The sequence below is a fragment of the Magnolia sinica genome, chromosome 16, assembly GCF_029962835.1.
Source record: "Magnolia sinica isolate HGM2019 chromosome 16, MsV1, whole genome shotgun sequence".
Taxonomy (NCBI): domain Eukaryota; kingdom Viridiplantae; phylum Streptophyta; class Magnoliopsida; order Magnoliales; family Magnoliaceae; genus Magnolia; species Magnolia sinica.
This window is the reverse complement of record NC_080588.1, coordinates 54,823,258-54,847,209: the sequence shown is the minus strand read 5'-3', so window position 1 is coordinate 54,847,209 and position 23,952 is coordinate 54,823,258. Positions and strand designations below refer to the sequence as shown.

The window sequence follows — 23,952 nt, the reverse complement described above, 5'->3', positions numbered from 1 at the left end:
AGAGCACCGCTGAGCAAGGAAGGCCTGACCACATGCGCATAGCAGACATGCCCAATCTACACATTAGGCACAAAAATGGGAGCAATCTGAATTTTTTGTCAGGCGGGCAACCATGCATCGATTGGTCTTCTGATCCAAAATCAGGACATTTCACACCTCCGGTGGGCCATTGAAAAAAAAAAAAAAAACACCAATGCTAAATGGTTAACTGAGGGACATGCTCCAGCAAACCGCATTGCAGATACTAAAAAAGTGTGAAAATCGATTAAATCAGATGACGCTTCTAATTTTGGGCTTGATTAATAACTGCGTGAAACTCAGGTTCAACAATTTGAATCTGATTACAAATCAAGTTTGATTGGCTCTGAGGCTGAATATTTGATAAATGATTTTTCTAGTTTATCTTCTATTTAGTTATTAATTAAAACCTGGTATATTGTTCGAATTCATGATGAAAGTTACAGCATAACTTTGATACTGGCTACCAGCCTAACACAGCCCTTGTCCTTTTACCTGAGTTGGGAACAGGCAATGAGAGCACAGAACTTCCACAGCCACAATGTTACATAAGTTGATTACAACATTTTCATAGGATGCATACTGGAATAAGGATGTTGAGATGGATGAGTGGCAAGCTAAGAAAGGATAGAATTAGAAATGAGCACATTTGGGGAAACCTACGGGTGCCGCCAATAGGAAAGTAGACTTAGATGGTTTGATCATGTGCACTGACAACCAAGAACTGGGCTAGTTAGGAGTGAGTGGATACAAACTGAAGGCTCTAAAGGGGAGATACTAAGGAAAGTCTCATCGACCTATGGTCTAACTGAAGATATGACCCTAGATAGAGTGGAATGGCACATCGTGATTCATGTAGCCAACTCCAATATATTGGTATAAGGCTTAGATGATGATGCGGATAATTTAAAACCCAGTGGAAAAGATTGTTTTAGGCAAGGATTCTAGTTTGATAATCTGAATTCAGATATAAACTTTATGCACACCCAACCGTAGACTTGATTATGGATACACAGCTGAACCCATCTGGCCTATGGGATATCCAAACCTGATCAGATTTGCATTGAATACCTCATACAAGGTACTTGTTTCTGAACCTGATGCCCCGATTTGACTCCTTTGGTCAGTTGGGCACATTTGGACACCCTTAAAAATGGTTTTTGGTGCTTGAACCATGTTTCGAGCCCAGCCCCTTTTTGTGTTATGCGGTTGGATGAGCCCACTAAAGTTAGATCATCCTGCTGTTTTGGTAAAGGTCGGAGAAAACTTGAGAGCTCTAAAACAACTTAAGAGCACCCAAGAAGAGAATCCTTCTGAGACCACTCAAAGGATTTTCTATTTCAACATAGAAAACACCTCTACTTTCTTTTAGTTGTTGTGTAAAATACAGGGAGAGGAGGGACTCCTGTAAATAGAGGACAAGGAAGTCTATTTAATCCTCTCCTTACATGTGAAACTAAAAAAGAAAAAGAAAAAATAACTAACATACTTATGAAAACCAAAATAACCTAACCTAAACTTGGAAGATAACAATGAATTCCCCTCCAGCTTGTTGCAAAGTGCAAAAGTTTGTAGTAGAGATGTTTTTTGCATGTTTCTATTTGAAAACTATTGTTTTTCATTTATTCAAAGTTCAGATATTCTTACGAATGAATCACAAAACTAGAGAAGAGAAAAGGTGGCATGAACACCTAAGGACATGAAATTAATTAGCGTGAAATACGTGAACACAGACGCACAAAGCTAATGATAAATGCATGTCCCCTTATGTCACTTGATAAAGGATGTGAGCCACAGCTAATTGATCAACGTGTGCCCCCCTTATCACTTGCTAGATCAAGGATGTGGGCCTCGCAACCCTTCATAGTCTGATCTCTAAGAACCATTCATGGCAACCTCTGGCTGTGCATGTTCCCCACTGGACTTCTCTTTGAGCAAATTTCAACAGAATTTGGAAATAAAGGATTAAGCAGATACCCAATACCAATCAAAGTGGTGATCCATTGACTAAGTGGACAAAGAAACAGCACAAACCCTCATTGACTTTCAATAGCCAAATTGCTCTATCTAATCAGAACATCCTCAAAGACCCCGTACAGTTTCAACTACTTCAAATTCCTGTGTACATAGTCCAGGTAGCCCTGCCAAAACACCAACCCAACATGATATGAGCCACCGGAAAACTCCTGAACCACAATACACATGCAAAATAACTGACCCGTGCCTTTTGCATAGGAGATGACTTTCCTGTAACCTGGGGTTACATGAATCTCCTGTAAACCCAAGATCTGTGGGCCCACAGATAATGTGTTATATCCACCTCATTTTTGAACATGAATCCAAACAAAAACCCAAGTGGGCCACACCACAAGAAACAGTAGGGGTGGAAACACCCACCATTTGGAACCTTCCTGAGGCCCACCGTGATGTACTAATGTTTATATACCATTCAACCCAATCATAAGGTCATTCCCATTGGATGAAGGTAAAACACAAATATCAGCATGATCCAAAACTTCTGTGGCCATCAAGAAGGTTTCAATGGTGGGTGTTCAGTCCCCACTGTTTCTTGTGTTTTGGATCTCCTACATGTTTGAGCCCATCTCCCAAAATGAGGTGGTGAAACAGATGGATGGGGTGGATATAACACAAACATCACGGTGGTCCCATAGAGCTTGAGGTCATAGGGGATTTGCCAGTCGCGTGCTGTTGTATGTGCCTAGTTTGTGTATGGTGATTCCTGCATACATGCATATTAAAAGGTACATGTGCTTGCTCATCCATTGATACACGCATCTGTAAAACTTGTGAATGTGGCAAGAGAATACCTGGAGTATTCCCACAGCAGCAAATTTGTCCACAATCGTTTTTGCTTGTACTGGGTGCAGATCCAAAGGCTTCAACAGCGCTTCCACGCACTGAGAACCACAAAGCAAGTTAGAAACATCCAGCATGATATCATTATTGTTTTTTTTTTGCGAAGTCCCCACAAATCTAGCACTTGTACACAACAATTTAGCTGTACATCAAGTGTGGGGCCCAGGTGCAGATGATCTATGGCCCAAAAATAGGAAAGTTCTCATCACGAAAGGTCGCACATGTATGCTGAATGTGGACCATCAGTATTTTTTTAAACCGTCCATTTTTTACATGTCACCTACCTGTTGAGTTGATTGGCCAGATTTTGGGCATGCTGTTATACATGGTGAGGCCAGGTCTTGTACAGCTCAGATGTCCAATGTACCCAGGCTCTAAATACAGTCCAATGCCATGTCGACTCGATGATGATGGGGAACAAAACGAGTCACTGGGCAAGTTACACTCCGAAACCAGACAGCTGGAACGGTTTGGACCAAGGCAAGGCAAGCTGTGGAGTTTCAGCCTCCAGGTAAGTCACACATCTGAAACTGACAATATGACATTCCACGACTGTACATGTGCAGATACATCTGTACTTAGCAAAACTCATATTGAATGAAAATACGCGCACTCACCTTTGATGTAAAGCGCTCATCCCAATATGTGTAGCTCACACCTTCAAGTTTTCCTGTTTTACGGAGATCCTCCATGAAAAGCTTCACTTGTACTGCCTAATTCAAAGTAGAAACGAATGGCCAAGAAGGGGAAAATAAGTTTGAATTTCTTATTGAGAATCAATAAGACTTTAGTTATAAAAAAAAAGTACCAGTGAGATGGAGATCACACCTCTGCATTGGCTGAACCCATCAGATCAAATGGGTAGCCTACAACAAAGCCCACCAAAGAAAGTTCCGAAACCTGTGCACAGACATCCAGTACTTCAGTTATTAGGTTTCGTTGTCAAGCAATTTTGAATATCATATAGCTTAGTTCATAGCACTTGTTAATATAAGTTGGGGCGGTCAGGATCAGACCATATTATTCAGTTTGGGAGTTGTATTCCTATTCTGGACTGGAAGTAACTGATATTGGTAGAGACAAAGTTTAATATACTGGTAGTATGAAGAAGATACCAAAAGTAGATATTTGATAAGCCTGTACGGCTGTACATGCTACAAGCTGTGCATCATGCATTAGATGCACCAATCAGGATGCTTTTCTTGATGACAATTTATTGATAAAGGGAGGGAGATCCTGGCCAGACATATCACAATCGCACAGATTCACTGACATAATACAATCGTGCAAATTCACTACAACTGAAGTGATACAGGATATGAAATTCAAATATGATGTGCAAGATTTTCAGGCTTTAGATCATGTTAGTTCAGACACAATTACACAAAATTCCATATCCCACACAAAAGTTCAAGCATTCAATCAAAGGGAATCTATGCAGGCCTAGGCCTACACAAGCTAGGGTTGGACCAATCAAAATTAGAGACCAAACAATAATCAAAGGAGGGTAAATTTATCCACACACGCACAAAAATAATTCCCCAATCCAAGGGGTTCACAGATTTCAATTCAGGGAACCCTAAGGTCGAAGAAAGGGGCATAAAATTGAGGATTTGAGTAATTTAGGTTTAGATTTAGGGATTTTGGATGAAAGAGGAGTAAAAGAGAGGAGAGAGACAAATCAGAAAGTACCGCACGTGTGGACAACAACAATGGCCCAGATGCACGTGCGTGTGATCCCGGCCGCACGCGTGTGGGGCCCACTACTCAGAAAAAGGTCACCTTGGCCCTAGTCGGCCAGGGATGGACTCCAAAACTCCCAAATCTCAACTTGATCCGACGCACGGTTTGTGCGTGGTGCTCCGCCGAAGATTCAGCCCTCATGCAGGGCCAGATTTTGGAAATTTGCTGTAGAGAGAAAAACGCCTGCAAATATTGATGGATTTGCAGATGGAATTCTTGTAGGAAAAGAGAAATATGGATGGAAGAAGGTGGGGGTGATTCGGGATAGGTGTGGCTTCGCACCACGATAGTCAGCCCTTTGAGGAAGGGAGAGTTTCGCACCCAATTGAATATCCACAACTTAGAAATTTAGAGGAGCAGAAAAATGCGACAATTTTATTAATCTTCATTAAGAAAAAAAGACACAAGTGGCGCCTATTTATAATAAAACCCTATACCCCAAAACTCGCGCCATGTGCGCAACCTATTACTTGGAGACGAAGTAATAAAAAATAACAACTAATCAAAGCAATCTAAACCGTTCATGATATTCCTAATAACAATAATAAGTAAAACCCAAAGTACTAGATTAATTAGAATAGCGGGCCATGATCATGAGAACCCATGGTGGGATTCATATAACAATCGGGTCCACTCCAAGGGACCAAAACGCAGTCCTCTAGGTAGGAGGACCTCCCTAGACATCATCGTCGATCCAGGTCAACGGAGGGGTCTTCTTGCGTACGTGCGTAGGAGAGGCGTGTGTGTGTGCATGATGTCCCCATCACGAAGCCCATCCTGCAACCAAGGATCTTGCTTTAAGGAAAACTCCTTTGGAAGTCCTAGAGATATCTGTAAAACATCTGTTGTCTATCACACCCCATGCAGACCAACGACCTGTAAGAAGGGGCATTCTCCACAGTTCTCGACCACCATGACACTGCCTAAAGATGCCTTCGATATATTTGGGTAAAACCCATGCTACTCCAAACATCCCGAAGAAGCTTTCCCATACTTCCCTTGAGAATGAGCAGTGCATGAAAAGGTGATTCACTGATTCCTCACTTGCAAACAAAGGGGGCACACATTCACAATATATAAACTCCTCTTCCTTAAATTGTCGAGTGTTAGAACCCTATTCCAACTTAACGACCACACAAAAGCCGCCACCTTTGGAGGAGCCCTGTAGGACCATATGAAGAAAGAATGCGCTTTTTCATTCCCGGCCGAATCATCAGACAACATATGAAAAAGGGACTTCACTGAGAATTTTCCCAACTTGGCCTGATTCCATTGCAATTAACATCGAATATATATCCTTTGGAAGAGCAACCCCTGTTAGTTGATTCATTCAACAAAGACATCAATTCTTCAATTTCATCAACCTGAAGATTTCTACGAAACAGAGGAAGCCAAATCCCTTTGGTCCCTTGTAATGAGAAACATCGGCCAACTGTGATGCCAGAATCCATGACCGCTCAAGTCAAGTTGGGATAAAGATCTTGCAGTTTCCACTCTCCTAGCCACACATCCTTCTAAAGCCTAATCCTCAAACCATCCCCCACCCCAAAACAAACCCCCTCTTTTACCGCACCCTTCATCGTCATAATAGCCCTTTCACATCCCTGATGCTCTGTTTATAGCGAAGTTGGAATGTTTGCATGTTGTTAACTACCAATTGTTTTCACACATGCATGGCCCAACCAGGAGTCGACTAAATTGATTTGTAGGCCTAGTCATCTATGTACACACTCAAATGTCTGATGCTGTAGACACCCACCTAATACATGGTCTTCCAGGCCAACCCAGCCATTTCCAAAGAGTCTCCTTTTCCTGGAAACAACCATTTCCAAAGAGCGTCTTGCACCAATCTAACTTCATATGCATTGAAGTTTTGACTGTTTGCAAGTTAGTAACCACAAACTGTTTCACACGCTTGAGGCCCACCCAGGAGTTGACTAACCTGGTTCATGGGTCAGATCTCTATCAACCGACGGGTTTAAACGCAACCAGACCTCGTTCTGACCTATAAGCTTGATCATGTACATCTCCAACTTCAAGTGACAGCATTCATCGAGCCACTCTCTGATCTGAGGGATTGTAGTGTTTACTTTTGTAACAATAGCCACCGGGAACTGAAGCCATTCCCAGGACTTCCCGATAGCCTCTCCCCTCCTATATCCTCCGTGACTGCCCACTTCCCCTCTACAGTCTCTGTCATAGCAGGGCTTGCTCCGGTCTCCTCGGCCTTTTTCTGCTGCCAACTCCTCGCCGACGACCACATGTCTGAAGGAAGCAAGAACCTCTCCCACAAACCTTCCGCTACAAGTTTTCTTTAACGACCTCCGTGGATACTTGGGGTATTGAGTTTTGGATAGTGTAGTTCCCATCGTAGGACTTCCCTTCTCCTCTCCTGCTGTTGAGGCTGAATCTGGCTCTGGACCTGAAGCTTCCTTCCCCCGAAAACCTCCCCATGGAGCATATCCATTGTTCGGGCAAGTTCCTCCTCCGAATCCATTCTCATGAACGCAAAGCCCCGTAATCTACCCGTGACCCTATCCCTGGGAACGACGACTTCCATAACAGCTCCTCCCCAAACTTGTACTTATTTTTTTCATGTTCCATAGAGTTCCCCACTTGGGAGCTGAACCTATTTCATTTTCTTGTTTACTTGCACGTTAGGGATACTTAAGTAATTCTACTCTTCATTAATCTTTGTAAGGCTACAATTAGAAGAGATGAGATTCCAAGGTTATTATTCAATGTCAATAGGGTAGTACAGATAAACTCTTTGCAAAAGTGAAATTAGTTGTTGAATTTGCTGAATTGAGAAGAAGAGAGTGATAGAGCCCAATTCACTTGGTTTGATATAGTTTCTCTTCCAGTTCTTTATCTACTTGTTACTTGTGAAATCTGTGGGTCAGATTGTCTGGGCACCACCCTTCCTACTTCAATAACTAATCTAACAAGACTAAGACTAGAGCATCCCTAAAGACCCGATAGGACAGCTCAGCTCAATCAAACTTAAACCTATCAGATTCGATCCCTAGTTGCCCATTCTTGGCATGGAACTTGTTCATGAATGTACATCGGCCAGGGAATAGGCTTAGGTATTATACTCACGAGCTGCCCTGAGCCTCATATACACTAGCCATACTCCATCATATTCCAATTCAGAAAACATGAATCCATCCAATTTACAGCAGAGGGAAGCAAGAAAGACACTCCCAAGTCTCAAATCAGATCATTTGTTATGCAGTGGTTTGGAAACACAGGGGTTTGGGGGGGGGGGGGGGGGGGGGGAGGGTGTGTGTGTGTGTGTGTGTCTTCTTGCCTATAAGCCCTAATCTGGTTCCTTGTCAATGGGTTTATAGTGTGGAGTTACTTTTTAACATTGGAAATATCGTAATAGGTTTTGGTGACTCAAAATCATGGTCTGCCAAAACGGTTAGGTAACGGGCGTTAAGTAAAGGTATTGGTCATAATCGTTACACACACATTATGGGGGCCAAAAGAGCTGTTACAAAAAAAAAAAAAAAAAGAAAAAAAAGAAAGAAAGAAAGAAAGAAAGAAAGACCTGTAACGGTCTTGAAACAGTTTTCTTTTTTTCTTTTTTCCGAAGATCGTAATGGTTGTTACAGCCCGTATTGTAATGGTAACGGCAGTGGCTATTACAGCCACCGTTACTGTTATGGAACACGTTGCTCCAAATTGATGTGCTAGGTTCATAGAGGGGATAGGAAAGTTCATTTTAGCTCAGGAACCAAGTTCTATTAAGATCGACTGCTTACATGGTGATGGTGGGTAACAAGCTTGAAACCCCAACAACATGAGAAACCGCTACATACATTCACCCATGAGAAACAAAAAGACAGGTAAGATATCATACTCCGTTCCAAATAGAGTGTTGCTTTGTGTTCAAAGTATCGGTATTGCTACATGTATCGATGACCGGGGAAATGGAAATATGGATTGGTACCAGTGTTTTAAATATCGACGACATCGGCTGATATGTCCCACGATATATCTTGTATCCCACTTGCGTGATATGAAACGCACAGGTAGTGCCGATATATCCCACTTATTTGATCCAGTAAGCATTTCCAATTTTTTATACATGTTTTTGTTGTAAATCGCATTAGACCAGTATTAAATGGTTACAAATGTATGATTCTTCATATTTTTCACGAAAAATCATGGATTTGGAACTTCGATTTCGAGAGTTATGGGAGATGGGTCAAGCTTGCAGAAAATTGAGAAAAATCAAAGTTTCTCAATTTTTCACAAATCAGTTACAATATTTGTATCCAAACACAAAATTAAACTTGTATGTAACCTGATCTAGTGATTCTTCTTTTTCTTTTAAATGTATTGCTTGTGTTGCCATACATGTCTTCTTCTACTTCTAAATTATATAAATGGACTTTGAATATACTTGCATCAGTTCAGTTGGAAAGCGCATATATTAGGACCCCATATAAAGAAAACTCCTATTATGTGCAAGTTTTTTTTTTTTTTTTTTAATAATGTTTTGATTTCTAAGTGTGTATTGATGTCTTTTTCAACAATCCCTGAAGTTTCATTGAAAATTTTTACCAATTTCTCAATGTTCCTATGTTTCCCAACAATAGCAATACATTACGCGATACAACCAATACATCCCATGCGATAACCGATATGTATCCGTATCCCAAGGGTGCGATAGATTACGTGATAACGATATTTAAAACAATGATTGCTACTGCTGATACTTGGAAAAATATCCCTGTCCAAGGGAAACATTGGGAAAAAGGTACAAATTTCCAGTGAAATTTCAGGAGATGTTAAACGGTACATATTTACACATGTAGAAATCAAAATATTTTTTTAAAAAACAACTATACATAATATGTTTCCATTTTATAGAGGCCTAAATATGCGCTATCGAAAAAATGAGTCTAAAATAAATACATAAAATTTGTAGCCAATCAATAAATCAGCCAACACTCCTTAGTATATAAATTTACCACATTAATAAACAGTGAAAAATGTATATTTTCCAATATAAAAATGGAAAAATTAGGATTTCACCAATTTCCTCCATTTTTCACTAAAATGTAAATTTATTTTATTTTATTTATTATTTATTATTATTTTTTTTACACAAATCCATATCCATGCATAAGAATCGTGCACATACATGGATTTCAATCTATGCTAACATTTGAAAAAAAAAAAAGTTCTTATGGATTTTTTGTCACCTTTTGAGTTTTAGACCGTCTTCATTTTGAGTCGAGATTTCTTGTCAAATACAAACTTAATTCAATAAAAATCAAGAACGATCAAAATCACCTAAGGAACAATATGTTTTTGGAAAATTTATCAAATTTTTTTGTCAGCTTTTGCCTATTTATGAATGTTTACGGGGCTTTGGGGATATTATTGATGGTATCGCTTGTACCAGGGAACTTTTATAAGGGATTCTTCTCAAAATATCACTAATATCGATAACATCCCCAAATATTGCCGACATTAAAATATCAGTGATATTTTGAAAATTTTATATTACCAGCAGTTTCTGTATTGCTGACCTGGCAATACTATTGATAATATGGGTGATATTTGGAGCATAGGTATTACTTAAGATAAATCCCCTAATTTATCAATCCATAAATCCAGCACTGGAGCTCAGTGGGAAACAACCCAACTTACCAAAGTTTGAAAATCTTTGACCATCAAATTGATATTTGTTTTTTTTCTGACCAATACACTGCAACATGGATGCAAAATTAACATGATTAGCAGCAGTAACCATACAATGAAAACAAGTAGAAGTAAAACATGACCAGCAAGCAAAACTGAACATAAATAGGAGATTTTAAAGCAAACACAACTGCATCAATTAAATTTTACCCTATCAGCACAAATGCAGTGACTTCAATTCTATTGTTTCGAAAAGGCCGATCTATCAATTTGTAAAGAGAGTGTCTGAAGAAGATGCTTAGATTTTATTTTGTCATGGAACTAGTTGGCTAATCCGACATGAAACCATAGATCAATACCCATTTACGAAAGTACCTTGCCCATAAAATTTAATTGCAGTCATTCTATATATTAGGACGCTTCTGCCAGTTGTGTCGTCTGAAACAACAATGTGAATATTTGCTTCTGCAGACTGCAACTTGGTGGAGCAATATATGTTTTCATGCGACAGTCCAATAGGTGCAACGCAACGTGTTTATATTACAGATGGTGTTACAAAATAGAATGCATGTATGTTGTTGTAAGTTCCATTTGTATTTTTTTTTATTAATGAGAAGCAGCCTGCCATTTAGAAAGGATATATGCCTATTTGCTTTTATAGATAAATTGACGGAACTCAGCTCACTTTTATGCAATAGCCCAATAGGAGTGATGTTCTTGGTTGTAGATCAAAATGAAATGCAAGAATGCTACTGTGAATGTCAAACCGATTTTGATTAGTAGAAACAAGGTATTACATAATGGTAATGGTGGCCATGATAGCCACTGCTGTTATCGTTACAATATGGGTTATGGCTTCTTTTTTTAAAAGCCTATTTTGGCCCCGTAACGGACTATTACGGAGCCATTACAGGTCAATTTTTCCGTAACAGCCATTATGAACCCATAACACATAATGGTTACCACCTTACTGTTACATAAACCGTTTTGGAATACCTTAGTCACAAAACATCTAGAAGTTAGCACTGTGACTTGCGTAACCAAGATATCACCACTTCCACACACAAATGCTTCCAAGATATCCACTAATCTTTAGGGGAAGGCAACATCTCAGTTCATCTTATGAAAAGAATAATCTCAATGCCCTTTCAAACTGTCATTAGCCATCCCATCCACAATAGAGTTCACACTCCATGCAAATCTAGGATATTAAATTGTGGAGGGCAAATACTTCAAAATCAACGTCATCACCTAAGGCTTATCCTACTTAAATGGGGTTGGATACACGAATCCTGTTCCACCATTCCACTTTATCAAGGACCATATCCTGAGTTAAGCCGTAAGATAAAAACAGATAAAAATTGTGGAAATGAATCCTAGGAGCATGCAGGGGATTGCTCTATGTGATAATATTATGGAGAGTCCTTCACTCCATGGAAGGGTTCTAACTTCAAACAATCAATTTTCCAAAATGATATGACCATTTTCAACAGTGTTTCAGCTTCAACCATGAAGTTGACAGATACTAAGTGGATCCCAGGGGGTCTCACTTGGCAAAAACCATAAAGAGAAAGACGAGACATATTTCAACTATTCGCCACCTGATCATGCTACGTGTACCAATCCCATAGCACCACCAAAAAAAGGCAAGGTCTGTTCCCACCTACCTGCGAACTGGCTCAGCCACACGTTTAAAGGACAGATGGCACATCCTGCTTAAAACATTCACTCGTTCGCCTGTATCATGTTAATGACCCTTTAATATCATGAGACGAGATTTTCCCTCCTCCCCTCCCAAGAAGAAGGGCACTCATCTAATAGCAAGAGAGGCTCGAATATCTCAAGATCATATCTTAGCAACACCCTCAGCCTATATTCCAAGATGATCGTATGGACGGCAATGATGATCCCTATTGTTAAAGTAGATCTCGACACTAGATCTTCAGTAGCCCTAAGGCCACCATTCTTAGAAAAAAATCTCCCATTATGGAGATCTCTAGGAGGTAGGATTCGCTACGCTATACAACCTGGGCATCCACTACTCCTCTGGAGCCAACCAGGGTAGTGCTGAGCCCTTTGGAGAGATCCCAGCATTACATTTGGATATTCATGTTCATTGAAGAAAACATCCATAGTAGGGGAAGGGGAGACATTGGAAGCGACCAACAGAGGAATTAAGGAGCCAAGCAGCTCGTCACCCTCAGGGAAGTGATTCTGACTAATGCTGAGTGTCTCTATGCAGTAGGAAAAAGACCTTTCATCTGCATCATTGGAGCCAATCCTACTAGATTGGTACCATGGGAGGAAACATTCATACCGGAAGACGACTCGGTCCATTTCAGGGGAAGATGTGTTAAGTTGGGCACAGGTGGCATCTGCTATGGAAGCGTCAAAGGTCGACATCAACCCGGGTCCAGAAAAGACAGTTGCAATTGTGATGGAGCTGGACATCATGACAGCTTGCACAAATGGCCAAACCAAATCATGTAAGGTGTTCAAGGGATTAGACAAAAGGGATGCAGGAGAGCTAAGGAAGTTGAAGCCCAAGTTGACAAGGAAGCTCAGAGGTTATCATCATCAGTAAAATACGAAAGCAAAGTTCACAATAGGAGAGAGTGAAGAAAGGAATTGAACATGGCAACAATGATAACAATCCAAATCAATACAATATAAGAAACAGGAGACATCAACAACAATGAACAGAATCATCATCATAAGCCTTGTTCCAGCCATTTGAAGTCAGGTTCGTTAATTATGTGCGAAAATCGACAGTTAATGTCTTTGAATAAGCACGTGCATTCAATGCATAGGAATTTAAATACCTCAGAGGCGCTGCAATTCTATTATCAGGATCCGAAACTGCTAGCCCAACATATTTATGACCAACATCTAATCCAAGAAACCGCCCCCGTTCCATTGTATTTTTCTGGAAATACTGAAACAAATCAGTTGGCTTCACCAGCTTCATCTGCAAATCTATAAAGTGATCATATCACATTTAGTGTTGTTTAGATAGATATGCACATTAGATGTCTACCCAAAATACATAACCAAGATAAGTAACAAACAAATAATTGCATTTTGGAGTATCTATTTTATTTCCAGAATTGCAATGAGAAAAAGGTGTGTATGAAAATGAAACTTCAAAACTCACCATAGCAAAAAAATCCATTTTTTCTATAAACTAGTTAACCTTTTTAAATCAAAGATGCTCATCAATACTTCTAGGCACTAGGCTGTAAACACACTCATAAGCAGTGATCACTCATACCACTTCTCTTAGTATTTGCCTCTGAAAATATTAATCATGGCTTGGGAAGATAGCGGATGACAATCAAAGGTAATGAAGAGCAGTTTGTTGTACTTCCACTAGAAAGAAGACAAATAGAACACCAAGCACTATGATAGTGACACAGTCCATATAATGCAACTACCTTTGGGAGGCACCTTGGGCTTGAATATCGATTCAGAATGATCATAGCTTGTTCAAAGTTTTCTACAAATCTACTGGCTATCATACATTGCCCAAAAAAGATATGCACGCATGACGCTTCATCATGTAGGACCTCAACTTATGCCCTAAATCCAGTGAGAAGATTAGTAGCATAATTTTTTATTTCTTTCTTTCTTTCTTTTTCTGATTTTCTTACGGAGCACGCAAGTTGAGATATTTAGTCATTTATATTAATTAGAAGGGTCTGGTTTAGATTCAATAGTTACAATTAGTTGCAGGGTGGGTCTAGGTTCCTGAATAGGTTTATTAAGTTATTAAAAGTGTGATGGTCATTGGTCGTGTTGTGCTAATGAAAGTTTATGTTGGTTTTTGTTCCAAAGCGATAAAACCCCTTTTGACCGGTTTCTCTCTCCACCTGCTCTTTCAAAATTTACTCACTAGATTTTTCTTTGTTTTCCCCTCTTGCTGATTGAACTCAATAGATTAGTAGATTGAGATTCTATGGCATCGTCATGCGGACATTAGTGGTGCACCATTTAGAGTGTACCGGAGGTGGAGGCGTTGCCGACAAAGTACCGGAGCGGAGGAGTTGATGTAGATGGATGTTGGGTCTCGGACCCATTTTCTGACGCGCTATGGGTGCAGGATCGACACGACCGCACCCTGACCATATATCCATGGGTCGGATTTCACACCCTACCACATGGGTGTTTTAGTTTTAGGCGTTTTTTTGTTCTCTTCCTTATTTCAAGGGCTTTATTACACTTTCTTTACTTTTCGTCTTTTTTTGTTATTTTTCTTGTTTTCAGGGGCTTTAGTGCACTTTTACTTTTTCCATAGCGTATATATACGTTGTGAGAAACCCTATTTTCATTATTATTGAATGAATAGAAATTCGTTTCTTTTCTTCCTCTTTATTCAAGAGATTAGGGCTTCAGGATTGACCATTGGGTGTTGAGGATTCCACCTCGATTTCAGGTTTCCCTCTTTCTAAGATCTTCGAGGTGTAGGAAAAGGTAAGAATCATCCTCTTTCTTTTCTTTTGACAACAAAATGACCTATACCTTCTTCATCTCGAACCCCTCATCCTTCACCCCTTTCGTTCCTCTCTGGATATCCCCTTTCTAGTTCGAATGGAAAAAAGGGATGGTTAGTCAGTAGAATTAGATCCAAGCTTAATCGTTGACTGACTTATGTTAGATCTGGGATATCCTCATATCCTGAGGTCCTCACTTTTTACTATTTACGTGATCTTATGCTAAGGGGCATGATCCTGACGGAATAACCTCATCTTTGTGTTGAAATTTACCTAATCCCTTTGATTGGAAACAGTTAGTTAATTAGTATATTTATTTGAATATTCTTTAACTTGATTATACATGCATCTAGGGTTAGGTCATCACATGTCCCTGCATCACATTGAATACCCAAACCACAATCAAACCAATGTCCATTATATTTTCTTTTCTTTTCTTTTGAAAGGTAACAATTTTTTATTAAATAGAGAAGGCCAAAACAGCCGCAAACAAATTACAAGACAACCCCAGATACAAATTGTAGGGGACATCTTCCAGGGCCTTAATATTAGAGGCCCAATTCATTACATCCAATTTTGCCCCCCTAAATACTGCCGAAGCTAACCTACTACAATTATGGAAACACTAGTTATTCCTCTCTCTCTCTCTCTCCCCACAAGGCCCAAATACCTACCAATAAGGACAGTCTCCATAGCATCCTCCCTCTCTTCCCAATCATCCCATGAAAGTAAGAGGTCCTCAATAGATTCCGGCATCACCCACAATAAGGACAACCTCCATAGCATCCTCCCTCTCTTCCCAATCCCACCCCAATGCCAAGAAAGTAAGAGGTCCTTAATAGATTCCAGCATCACCAACAACATTCTAAAAAATCTCCAAGAACCTCTCCCAAAGCCCACTACCAAAGGGACAATTGATCAAGATATGGTGAACTGACTCCTCATTCTGCAAACACAAAATGCAGATGTTGGTGATCACTATCTTCCTACTTCCGAAGATTATCAATCATAAGCACCTTATTCCTACCCACCAACCATGCCAAAGCTGCTACCTTAGGGGGGTTCGCATGGTGACAAACAAATGTAGTGTGTCTACTCTCTAGTAAATTGTTTTAGAAGCGAGGCAAGAATCAGGACAGAACTCTAATTATTTGATTATTTATAGTACAATCAACATTTAAAAATATGCAGGTGGTCTACAGACTGACCTAGGTCAAAATTCAGGATCCAGGTACTATGTCCACACATACTTGCTGATTTAGCAAAACTCCCCAAGAAAAGAAAACTTGGCCAAGTTCTTCTTCTTCTTTGAGGAAGATTAGCCAAGTTCTCAAAAACCTGCTAAATTCCTTTCCTTTTATAGGGTAATTTTTTATTTTTTAAATAACTCATTGAGTTTTTAACCTAACTCCCATTTTCAGAATTTTTTTATCCATTTATTTGGGAGGGAAATTCTTGTAAGTTGTTTTCTTTTCCCTATATACCTGAGAGAATGAGGTGATATAGGCTTAAACCATATTGGATCATAGATTGGAAAATTGGTATCGTATTGGCCGATACGGGCGTATTGTATCCATATCGGCTCGATACAATAAGTGATACTAGCTTGTATTGGTCGTATCGGGTTGTATCGGCTGATACAGCCCATATCGGCACCAATACGTTGTACCCGTATTGGTTAGACCGATATGGGTATAAAAAGGGCAAAAACACCCCTTTTTTTTTTTTTTTAATCTCTTTCTCCCTCATTTCTCCTCCAAGCCTCGAAATCAATCAAATACATCAACCTATAGGGATTTTTGGCGCCATTAACGGTTTCTTGGATGATCAAAACATCAAATTTTAGCCAATTTGAAGGATTGAAACAGTTTACGGCCGGTTTTGAAAAAATCCATTTTTTATTGTCGATCCTTGTTGTAATCCATATTTATGTTTATTATACCGCTATATCTACCAAAAACTATCAAATTTGAAGTTTTTTTTTTAGCATTTTTGGTTTTTTCTTTTTTGGCGGGGAGGGGGGTATTTATGCCCGATTTTTGTATATTTTTTGAAAATTGCATTTTATTATTATTATTTTTTATAAATATGATCTCAGATCTGTGGAGGCAACCCATTTCTGATCAGATCTCTGTAGATCTGATTGGAAAAAAAAATTAAATTAAATTAAATCTATCGAAAAATCTGTAAATTCCAGAGTATTTTTCTTTTAAATCTTATCACAGATCTAGAAAGGAGATGCATTTGCTATTAGATTTACATCACATCCGATAAAAAAAACAAAGTGTGTGTGTATTGAATTTTGAAAATTTTGGAAATGCCAAAAAATTGTTTTTTTTTTTTTTTTTTTGAAATATACTGCTTTGGGGGGGGGGGTGTAATTTTGTTGTTTTTGGTTGTATTTTCATTAGATATGATCATATGAATAGTTTGGTGGTGTTTTTTTTTTTTTTTTCCAAATATTATGTCTAGTTTTTTTCAATTTCATTTTTTTTTTTTTTTTTTGTTAATCTTTTAAAATATGTTGAAACTTGAATTGTAATGCATGTCTAGGGGGATGCAAATTGGTGTAAATTTCTTAGTTGCTTCAATTTCAAATATCAATTTATGACATGTATCAACAATTTATATGAAAAAAATAATGCAAGAACTTACAGTAGGTCAACCTGCCAGGACAATATATTTACCATAGAATGGTTTGATATACTATTGAATACAAAAATAAAAAATAAATGATATATTCGTGAACATCTCATTTCCCCCTATTTTCTTATATCTTTTCAAATTTTTTTGCTTCAAAAAAGTTTCTGACCGTTGTGGGCCCAATTTCGATACACGATGCCATATCATCTCATTTTTCCTCGAGGTTGATACGATAGTTGATACCGTCGTTCAGACATGTATTGGATAACCTTCTTGACCATAATAGACAGTTTATGAACCTTATCCAACAACTAAGACCTAGGCATCAAATGTTCTTGGGATGGAGACGGAAGGGAAATGAATTTCTACTTTCTTCAATCTCCTCTTCTTTCTTCTTTCTTCATCCTTAGTTCTTTTTTCTAAAATCAAGAAAATGCAAGGTTAGGAAATTCTCTCCCTTAAAAACTTCTGCTTTTCCAAGTATTAGCTTTTTAAATGCTTTCATCATCCTTTCACAACAATATTTCCGCCCTCTGCTTTTTCTTTTTCTTTGTTGTGAGAGGAAACAACATTTTATTCAAGAAGCTCGCAAAGCGGAAAAGAATGCAAGGCAAAGAAGAAGAAAAAGAAAGTTAAAGTGCAGTGTTAGCTGCTCCCACATGAGGAACCCAGCCCAACAAAAGATTAATGACCTTTCAAATCAGGGGGTCGACGGAAGAGCATCTAACCCGAGAGCATTGGTCGTTCCATTCCTTCCAGATAATCCAAAAAACTGCCATAATGAGCAACTGCCAAGCTATTTTCCTACCTTTCGATCCACCACCCCCATGCCAGGCCCACAAGAGAGCATCCACCAACTCTGGCGTTGCCCAGGCCACTTGCATTACAGAGAAAAAGAACTCCCAAACTGTCCGAGCAATGGGGCAGTGAATAAACAAATGGTCGATAGACTCCGCGTCCTTAATGCACATCAAACATATATTGGGCAGAATTAGGGATCAACGCTGTAAATTATCTATCATCAAGATTCATTCTCTCAACTAGCCAAACGAAAACTGTCACTCTTGGAGCCCCATAGAACCGGTAGTGGAAAGGATGAGATGGTCCTTTGGAGGGATTTGTGGAACATATCGCATGAAACAACAAATAGATTGAGAATCTCTTGGATGGATGGGCTCTCCAAATCAAGTAATCAGCGTTTGACGAAGGGACCGAGAGCTTCAACAAATCCAGCAGAGCAATAAAATCAGCTACCTCAACATCATTCATGTTCCTATGACAAGGGGGAGCTCCACACAATCGCGCTACCCAAGAAAGAGTAACAGCTGGCCACTGAAATATGACGGTCCAGGGCAAGAAGAGCCAATCTAGGAAAGACCTCTTGAAGAGCCGTAACGCCACACCAAATGTCCACCTAGAAGTGGATGCGAGAGCCATCCCAAGAGCAAATAGGACCCTGCTTTGAAATAGATGTTCAGTTGTAGCGATCCCTTTCCATATGCCTGATGCTCGACAAAGCGATGATCGCTTGACATACCATCCACACTCAACCACTCCATATTTGGTGGCTACAATTTCCCTCCACTGCCTCCCCACTTCGGTGCCAAATCTCCAATGCCATTTTCTGAGAAGAGTGAGATTCATAGAGCACAAACTTTTAATCCCCGCGCCTCCCTTTGACACTGGTATGCAAACCTCTCAGTTGAGGAGATGTCTTCTTCCCCACATTGGCCCCTTTCCAAAAGAAGTCCCGTCTACAACTTTTTGAGCCTGTTGACCACCTTGGTCGGGCATTTGAAGACCGACATGAAGTATATCGACATGTTTGAGAAGGTAACTTTAATAAGAGTAAGTCTTCCCCCATAGGAAATATACCTGCACTACCACGTCGAAAGCTTTCTCTCGATCCTTTTAATTACCTTGTCCCATAGATGAATTGGCATCTTACCAATACACAAGGGAAGGCCTAGATATGTAGAAGGAAATGAGCTCATCTTGCAACTGAAGACTCTAGCAAAGTAAAGAAGATCATCCTACGGAACATGAATCAATAACATCTCACTTTTGTTGATGTTAACCTTCAAGCCTGACATCGCTTCAAAGCAAATAATGACCGTCCAAAGATTGTCGACTAACATCGCTTTCGCATTACAAAATAATAAGGTGTCATCAGCATACTGCAAGTGACTGAAAGTATGCTCATCATCTACTACATTGAAGCCATTGACTAGACTAGCCAATTCTGCTCTATACATCATTTTGCTGAAGGCCTCCCCAACAACCACGAAGAGATAAGGAGAGGGGATCCCTTGTCTAAGGCTACGAGAAGCCTTGAAGAAACCGTGGGCAGAGCCATTGATCATAACCGAAAAAAGAAGCAATTTGTATGCAGGATCAAATCTACCACCACCTATCTCCAAAGCCTAAACAATGCAACATATAGTCCAAAAAAGCCCCAATCGATGTGATCATACGCCTTCTCCAGATCCAACTTACACACCAATCTAGGCTTCCACTATCTATGTCTTGAATCGATACATTCGTGAGCTATTAGGGCACTATCAAGAATTTGCCTGCCCAGCACAAACACCCCTTCTTTCTCTGATATGACCTTAGATAGGGCTCCACAGAAACGCAGCGCAAGTAATTTAACAAGGATCTTATAAGGCCTCCCTATGAGACTGATCGGCCGAAAGTCTTTAAGTTGCTCCGCGCAATCGGTCTTGGGAATAAGAACAATAAATGATGCCCCCAACTCCACATACAATCTACCGCGCTAATGGAATTCAACTATGAAGTCCATGATGTTAGAACGAATAGAGTGCCTAAATAACTAGAAGAAGGCCATAGGCAAACCATCTAGCCCCGGAGCTTTGTCCCTACACATTGAGTCTAACGTCGCTTTGACTTCATCGATCAAAAATGGAGCTTCAAGGGATGCAGCTTTTGCGTCGATATAGTATTAAACATCAAATTATCGAGCCGTGGTCTATTCTAATTATCTATAGAAAGCAAAGATCTATAGAAGGAGGCGATAGAGTCACAAATTTTCGCATTGTTTGTAATTCTAACACCATTTATAACCAAGCTGAAAATTCAGTTATATAGCGCCCGAGCACTAGCTATGTTGTGAAAGTATCACGTGTTTTTTATCCCCCTCCTTGCGCCACGCCTGCCTAGACCTTTACTAGTACTTGATTTCATCTTCCTTCGTTTTATTGAGACGGGGCAGCCCTTTTAATCCTTCCCTCCTCCGAGAGGCTACCTGCGTCTTCTAAGAGATCTAGCTCATGGATTCTTTGGCCATCTCCTTAAACTCAGCCTCCCGAGTCCCAAGAACCTCCTTTTTCCATAATCTGAGCTTTTCTTTCAGCATTCTTAGCTTCTTGAAAAGATGGAAACTAACAAATCCCTCTACCTTAGATGACTTCCACCATTCGGCTACCAACTCCTTAAAACCCTCAATCTCCATCCACGCCATCTCAAACCTGAAAGGTTTTGGGCTTGCAATTCTCTTGAGGAACTTCCAGAATAATAGGCCGATGATCCGAGACCACGCGGGGCAATCCCCGCTGAGTGACCAATGGAAATTTATCAACCTAGTCCGAAGAAACTAAAAAATTGTCCAAACCAAAGAGGATAGAATTTTGTTGGCAATTCATCCACGTGAAATTAGCCCCCTAAAGAAGTAGATCGACGAGCTCGTGCTTAGAAACCCAAAGGTCCTCATACTGCGAATGGCGTGGCCCCCATTAGATTTCTCATGAAGAAAGCGGACCGCGTTGAAATCCCCTTCAATGCACCATGGTTCGTCCCATCTGCTTCTAACTGCATCTAGCTTGAGCCATAGACGATCCCTATCAATGGGAGTACAAGGACCATAGACTCCTGTAAAAACCCACTGAAAATCTGTGGCAACCTCGCTGAACATAAGAGAGAGAAAAAATCCCCTGGAAAAAGTCTATCTTCTTCCACAGATGTGTGTTCCAAGCAACAAGGATACCCCCTGCCATCCCATTCACATCAACCAAAATCCAATCTTTATTTGATATGCGGTATACGCCCCACAAAGAATCCAACATACCTCTATCGATGCGTTGCAGCTTTGTTTCTTGCAAGGTGATGATATCTGCTTTAGTCTTCTTGCATAACTTTTTCATCGGACCTTGCTTCTCCCTACGTCCCAAACCCCTAATATTCCAAGATATAATGATCATTGAGAACTAGTCTTACCGGATCTTGCCCTCTTTCCTACACTTACTTTCCCATTAGCATCATAATTGATTTAACATTCGAGGCTAAGCAGTTCTCAACAACCCTTAGAAGACTTCTTGCTCATAGACAACTGACCTTCCCTCAATCTCTGCAGCACTTTCTGTCTGACAAAATGATAGAAATTAGTTAGGTGATAGACCAATAATCTCCCCCCCCCCCCCTCGGAGCATATCTATAGACCATCTATGTTGTTCTGCAAAGATCACATCACTTGCCCGTTCAAGTTGTAAGCCAACCGTATCTGAGTGTCTTCTCTCTAGCCATCGATAGCTTCAGGCGCAACCAACAGAGAAGCTCTCAGAGGCGTGATGACCACCGCATCTTCCAGGGAAACTTCCTCCTCGAGACCTCCTTCACGAACTACGTTATCTGCCGATCCCTCATTAGGTTCCTCACTCAAGGATTCCGTAGAGTCCGATTGAGCTTCAGCAGCATCATCACCACCAGGTGCGAACCCCAAATTCGGAGGGGGATCAGGAGCCGTAACAATCTGTAAGCAAGGAGCCAGGGGTCGGAGTCATCATGATAACCTTTTCTAATGCAAGGATCATGACAATCTTGAGAGAATTGGGTAAGTACCTCTTTATAACCCGAAGAAAGCCTTCCCCACGACCGCAATTTCGGCACACGAGTGGAAATTAAAGAAAAATCCACACAAGTGTAATGTGAAGGCAGAACCGCCTGATCTGGAACTCCAAGTGGCAAATTTAAATAGTCCACACACGTAGGACTACAAATAATAGCTCTTGAGGTTATATCCCCGCCCTTCGAGGATCCATCCCTACAAGCACCACATGTTGCCTCAGAAGGCACGCTTTCTGCCTTTCCTTGACACCCCAGCCAAGTGTCGAGCGAAGACGAAGATACTTCACGCCTTGGAGGAAGTTCTTGAATATGCTTTGAACGTGTATCCCTACTGAGCTCTGAAGCTAATGCGGGGCTGCCATCTGTCGAACCCTTAAAAAGGGATAGAGGATCGAGTCCCAAACGTAACGCCAAAGCAAGATTCGGAGCAGCACATACATCTGTCAAAATGGACTCGGAGCATCAATAAGGGATTGAAGTGTCCTCGTTGGATCGTACCTCACCTACCTCCCATCCATTAGTAGGAATAAGACACGTAAAGTTTCCAGGATCCGGTTTGCTGCGAGAGCAAAGTAATTGGCTCCTTCTTCTTCCCCTTTCTCGTGCTGAGCCTATTTGACTGGCATCGTCCTCCTCTCTCGTCGCTTCCAAACTTCAGTCCGACTTGCTGAGGGCTTATCGATCTCCTCCCTGTGCAGCAATACTAAAAGGATCACTTCCCCAACCCTGAGCTTGATCGTGGGGGGGAGCATTGTTGTTTTCTTCCTCTTCACACAGATTCCAGCGATACCCAATTCTTCTCCCTTTTCTTACACTTTGTCGATAAGAAGCATCTCACCAATATAAGAACCGATTGTAAGGAACACATCTCTGAACCACATTTCAAGTGGGATGCCTCTGATTGAGATACAGGAATCCTCTTTTCCAAAGATTGAATGCTCAATCCACTTCCTGAGGCACTCAACTAGCCCGTTGCTCCATAAAGCAACTGTAGAGAGCACCCATTCTAAGTCTACCCCTGGATGAATGGATAACCAAACCCCCCTTTCTCCAATCGGTTTAAGGGAGTAATCGTTCTCCCCCAAACCACATGGCTCCTCTAACCACTTCTTGAGCTGCGGAATAGACACTCCTCTGGTAACAACCACAATTGATCTGTGCAGGGAGCTCCAGGCCATGTCTACCAGCTCCGGCCTTACTTGCACTATCTGTTCCTCACTCGTGCCCTCAAGCCATAACCATTTCCCCTCTGTATGTGCACTCGGACGATCTGGGACAATTGTTGCTTCGGTAGTCTACGCCTCTAAAATTCCTCCATTATGGCCTACCACCGCATCATGGAAGGAATCACCATTAGCAATTCCACTGCCCTATCCACCTCCTTGGTATCATTCATTTGAACGAAGGCGAGTCCCCAATTTTCACCAGAAAATCGATCTTGAGGAATCACTACTTCCATGGCCACCCCTATGTGATGGGGACATCACGTGCACACGCGCACTCACGCCGCCCCCCCTACGCACGTATGCCAGAAAGAGGGCCCCACAGTCGATCTGGATCGATGACGACTTCCAGGGAGGGGCTCCTAGTTAGAAGATGGAGTTTTAGTGCAAGAGAGTGGGCCCGATAGCCAAGAAAAGCCCATCATGGGATCTAATGA

At 40.7% G+C, this 23,952-nt stretch overlaps 2 protein-coding genes across 3 annotated transcripts in view; both read right to left on the bottom strand.

The window, feature by feature from the left end:
* Window positions 1–1,762: 1,762 nt before the first annotated feature.
* LOC131228940 (uncharacterized) lies at window positions 1,763–13,267 on the bottom strand. The gene is made up of 5 exons (XM_058224774.1): window positions 13,122–13,267; window positions 10,309–10,366; window positions 3,724–3,795; window positions 3,513–3,608; window positions 1,763–2,159 (listed from the first exon to the last, which is right to left on the bottom strand). Exons 1-5 carry the CDS (start codon window positions 13,265–13,267, stop codon window positions 2,124–2,126), a joined length of 408 nt encoding a protein of 135 aa, XP_058080757.1. The 3' UTR covers window positions 1,763–2,123.
* Window positions 13,130–23,952, bottom strand: part of LOC131228941 (uncharacterized) — a 31,682-nt gene continuing 20,859 nt past the window's right edge. The window contains exon 6 of one of the 2 annotated variants that reach the window (XM_058224776.1): window positions 13,130–13,267. The gene's annotated coding sequence lies outside the window, so the exon portion shown is untranslated. Of the gene's footprint in view, window positions 13,276–23,952 lie in introns of both variants that reach the window. The other variant, XM_058224775.1, reaches the window with a different exon arrangement.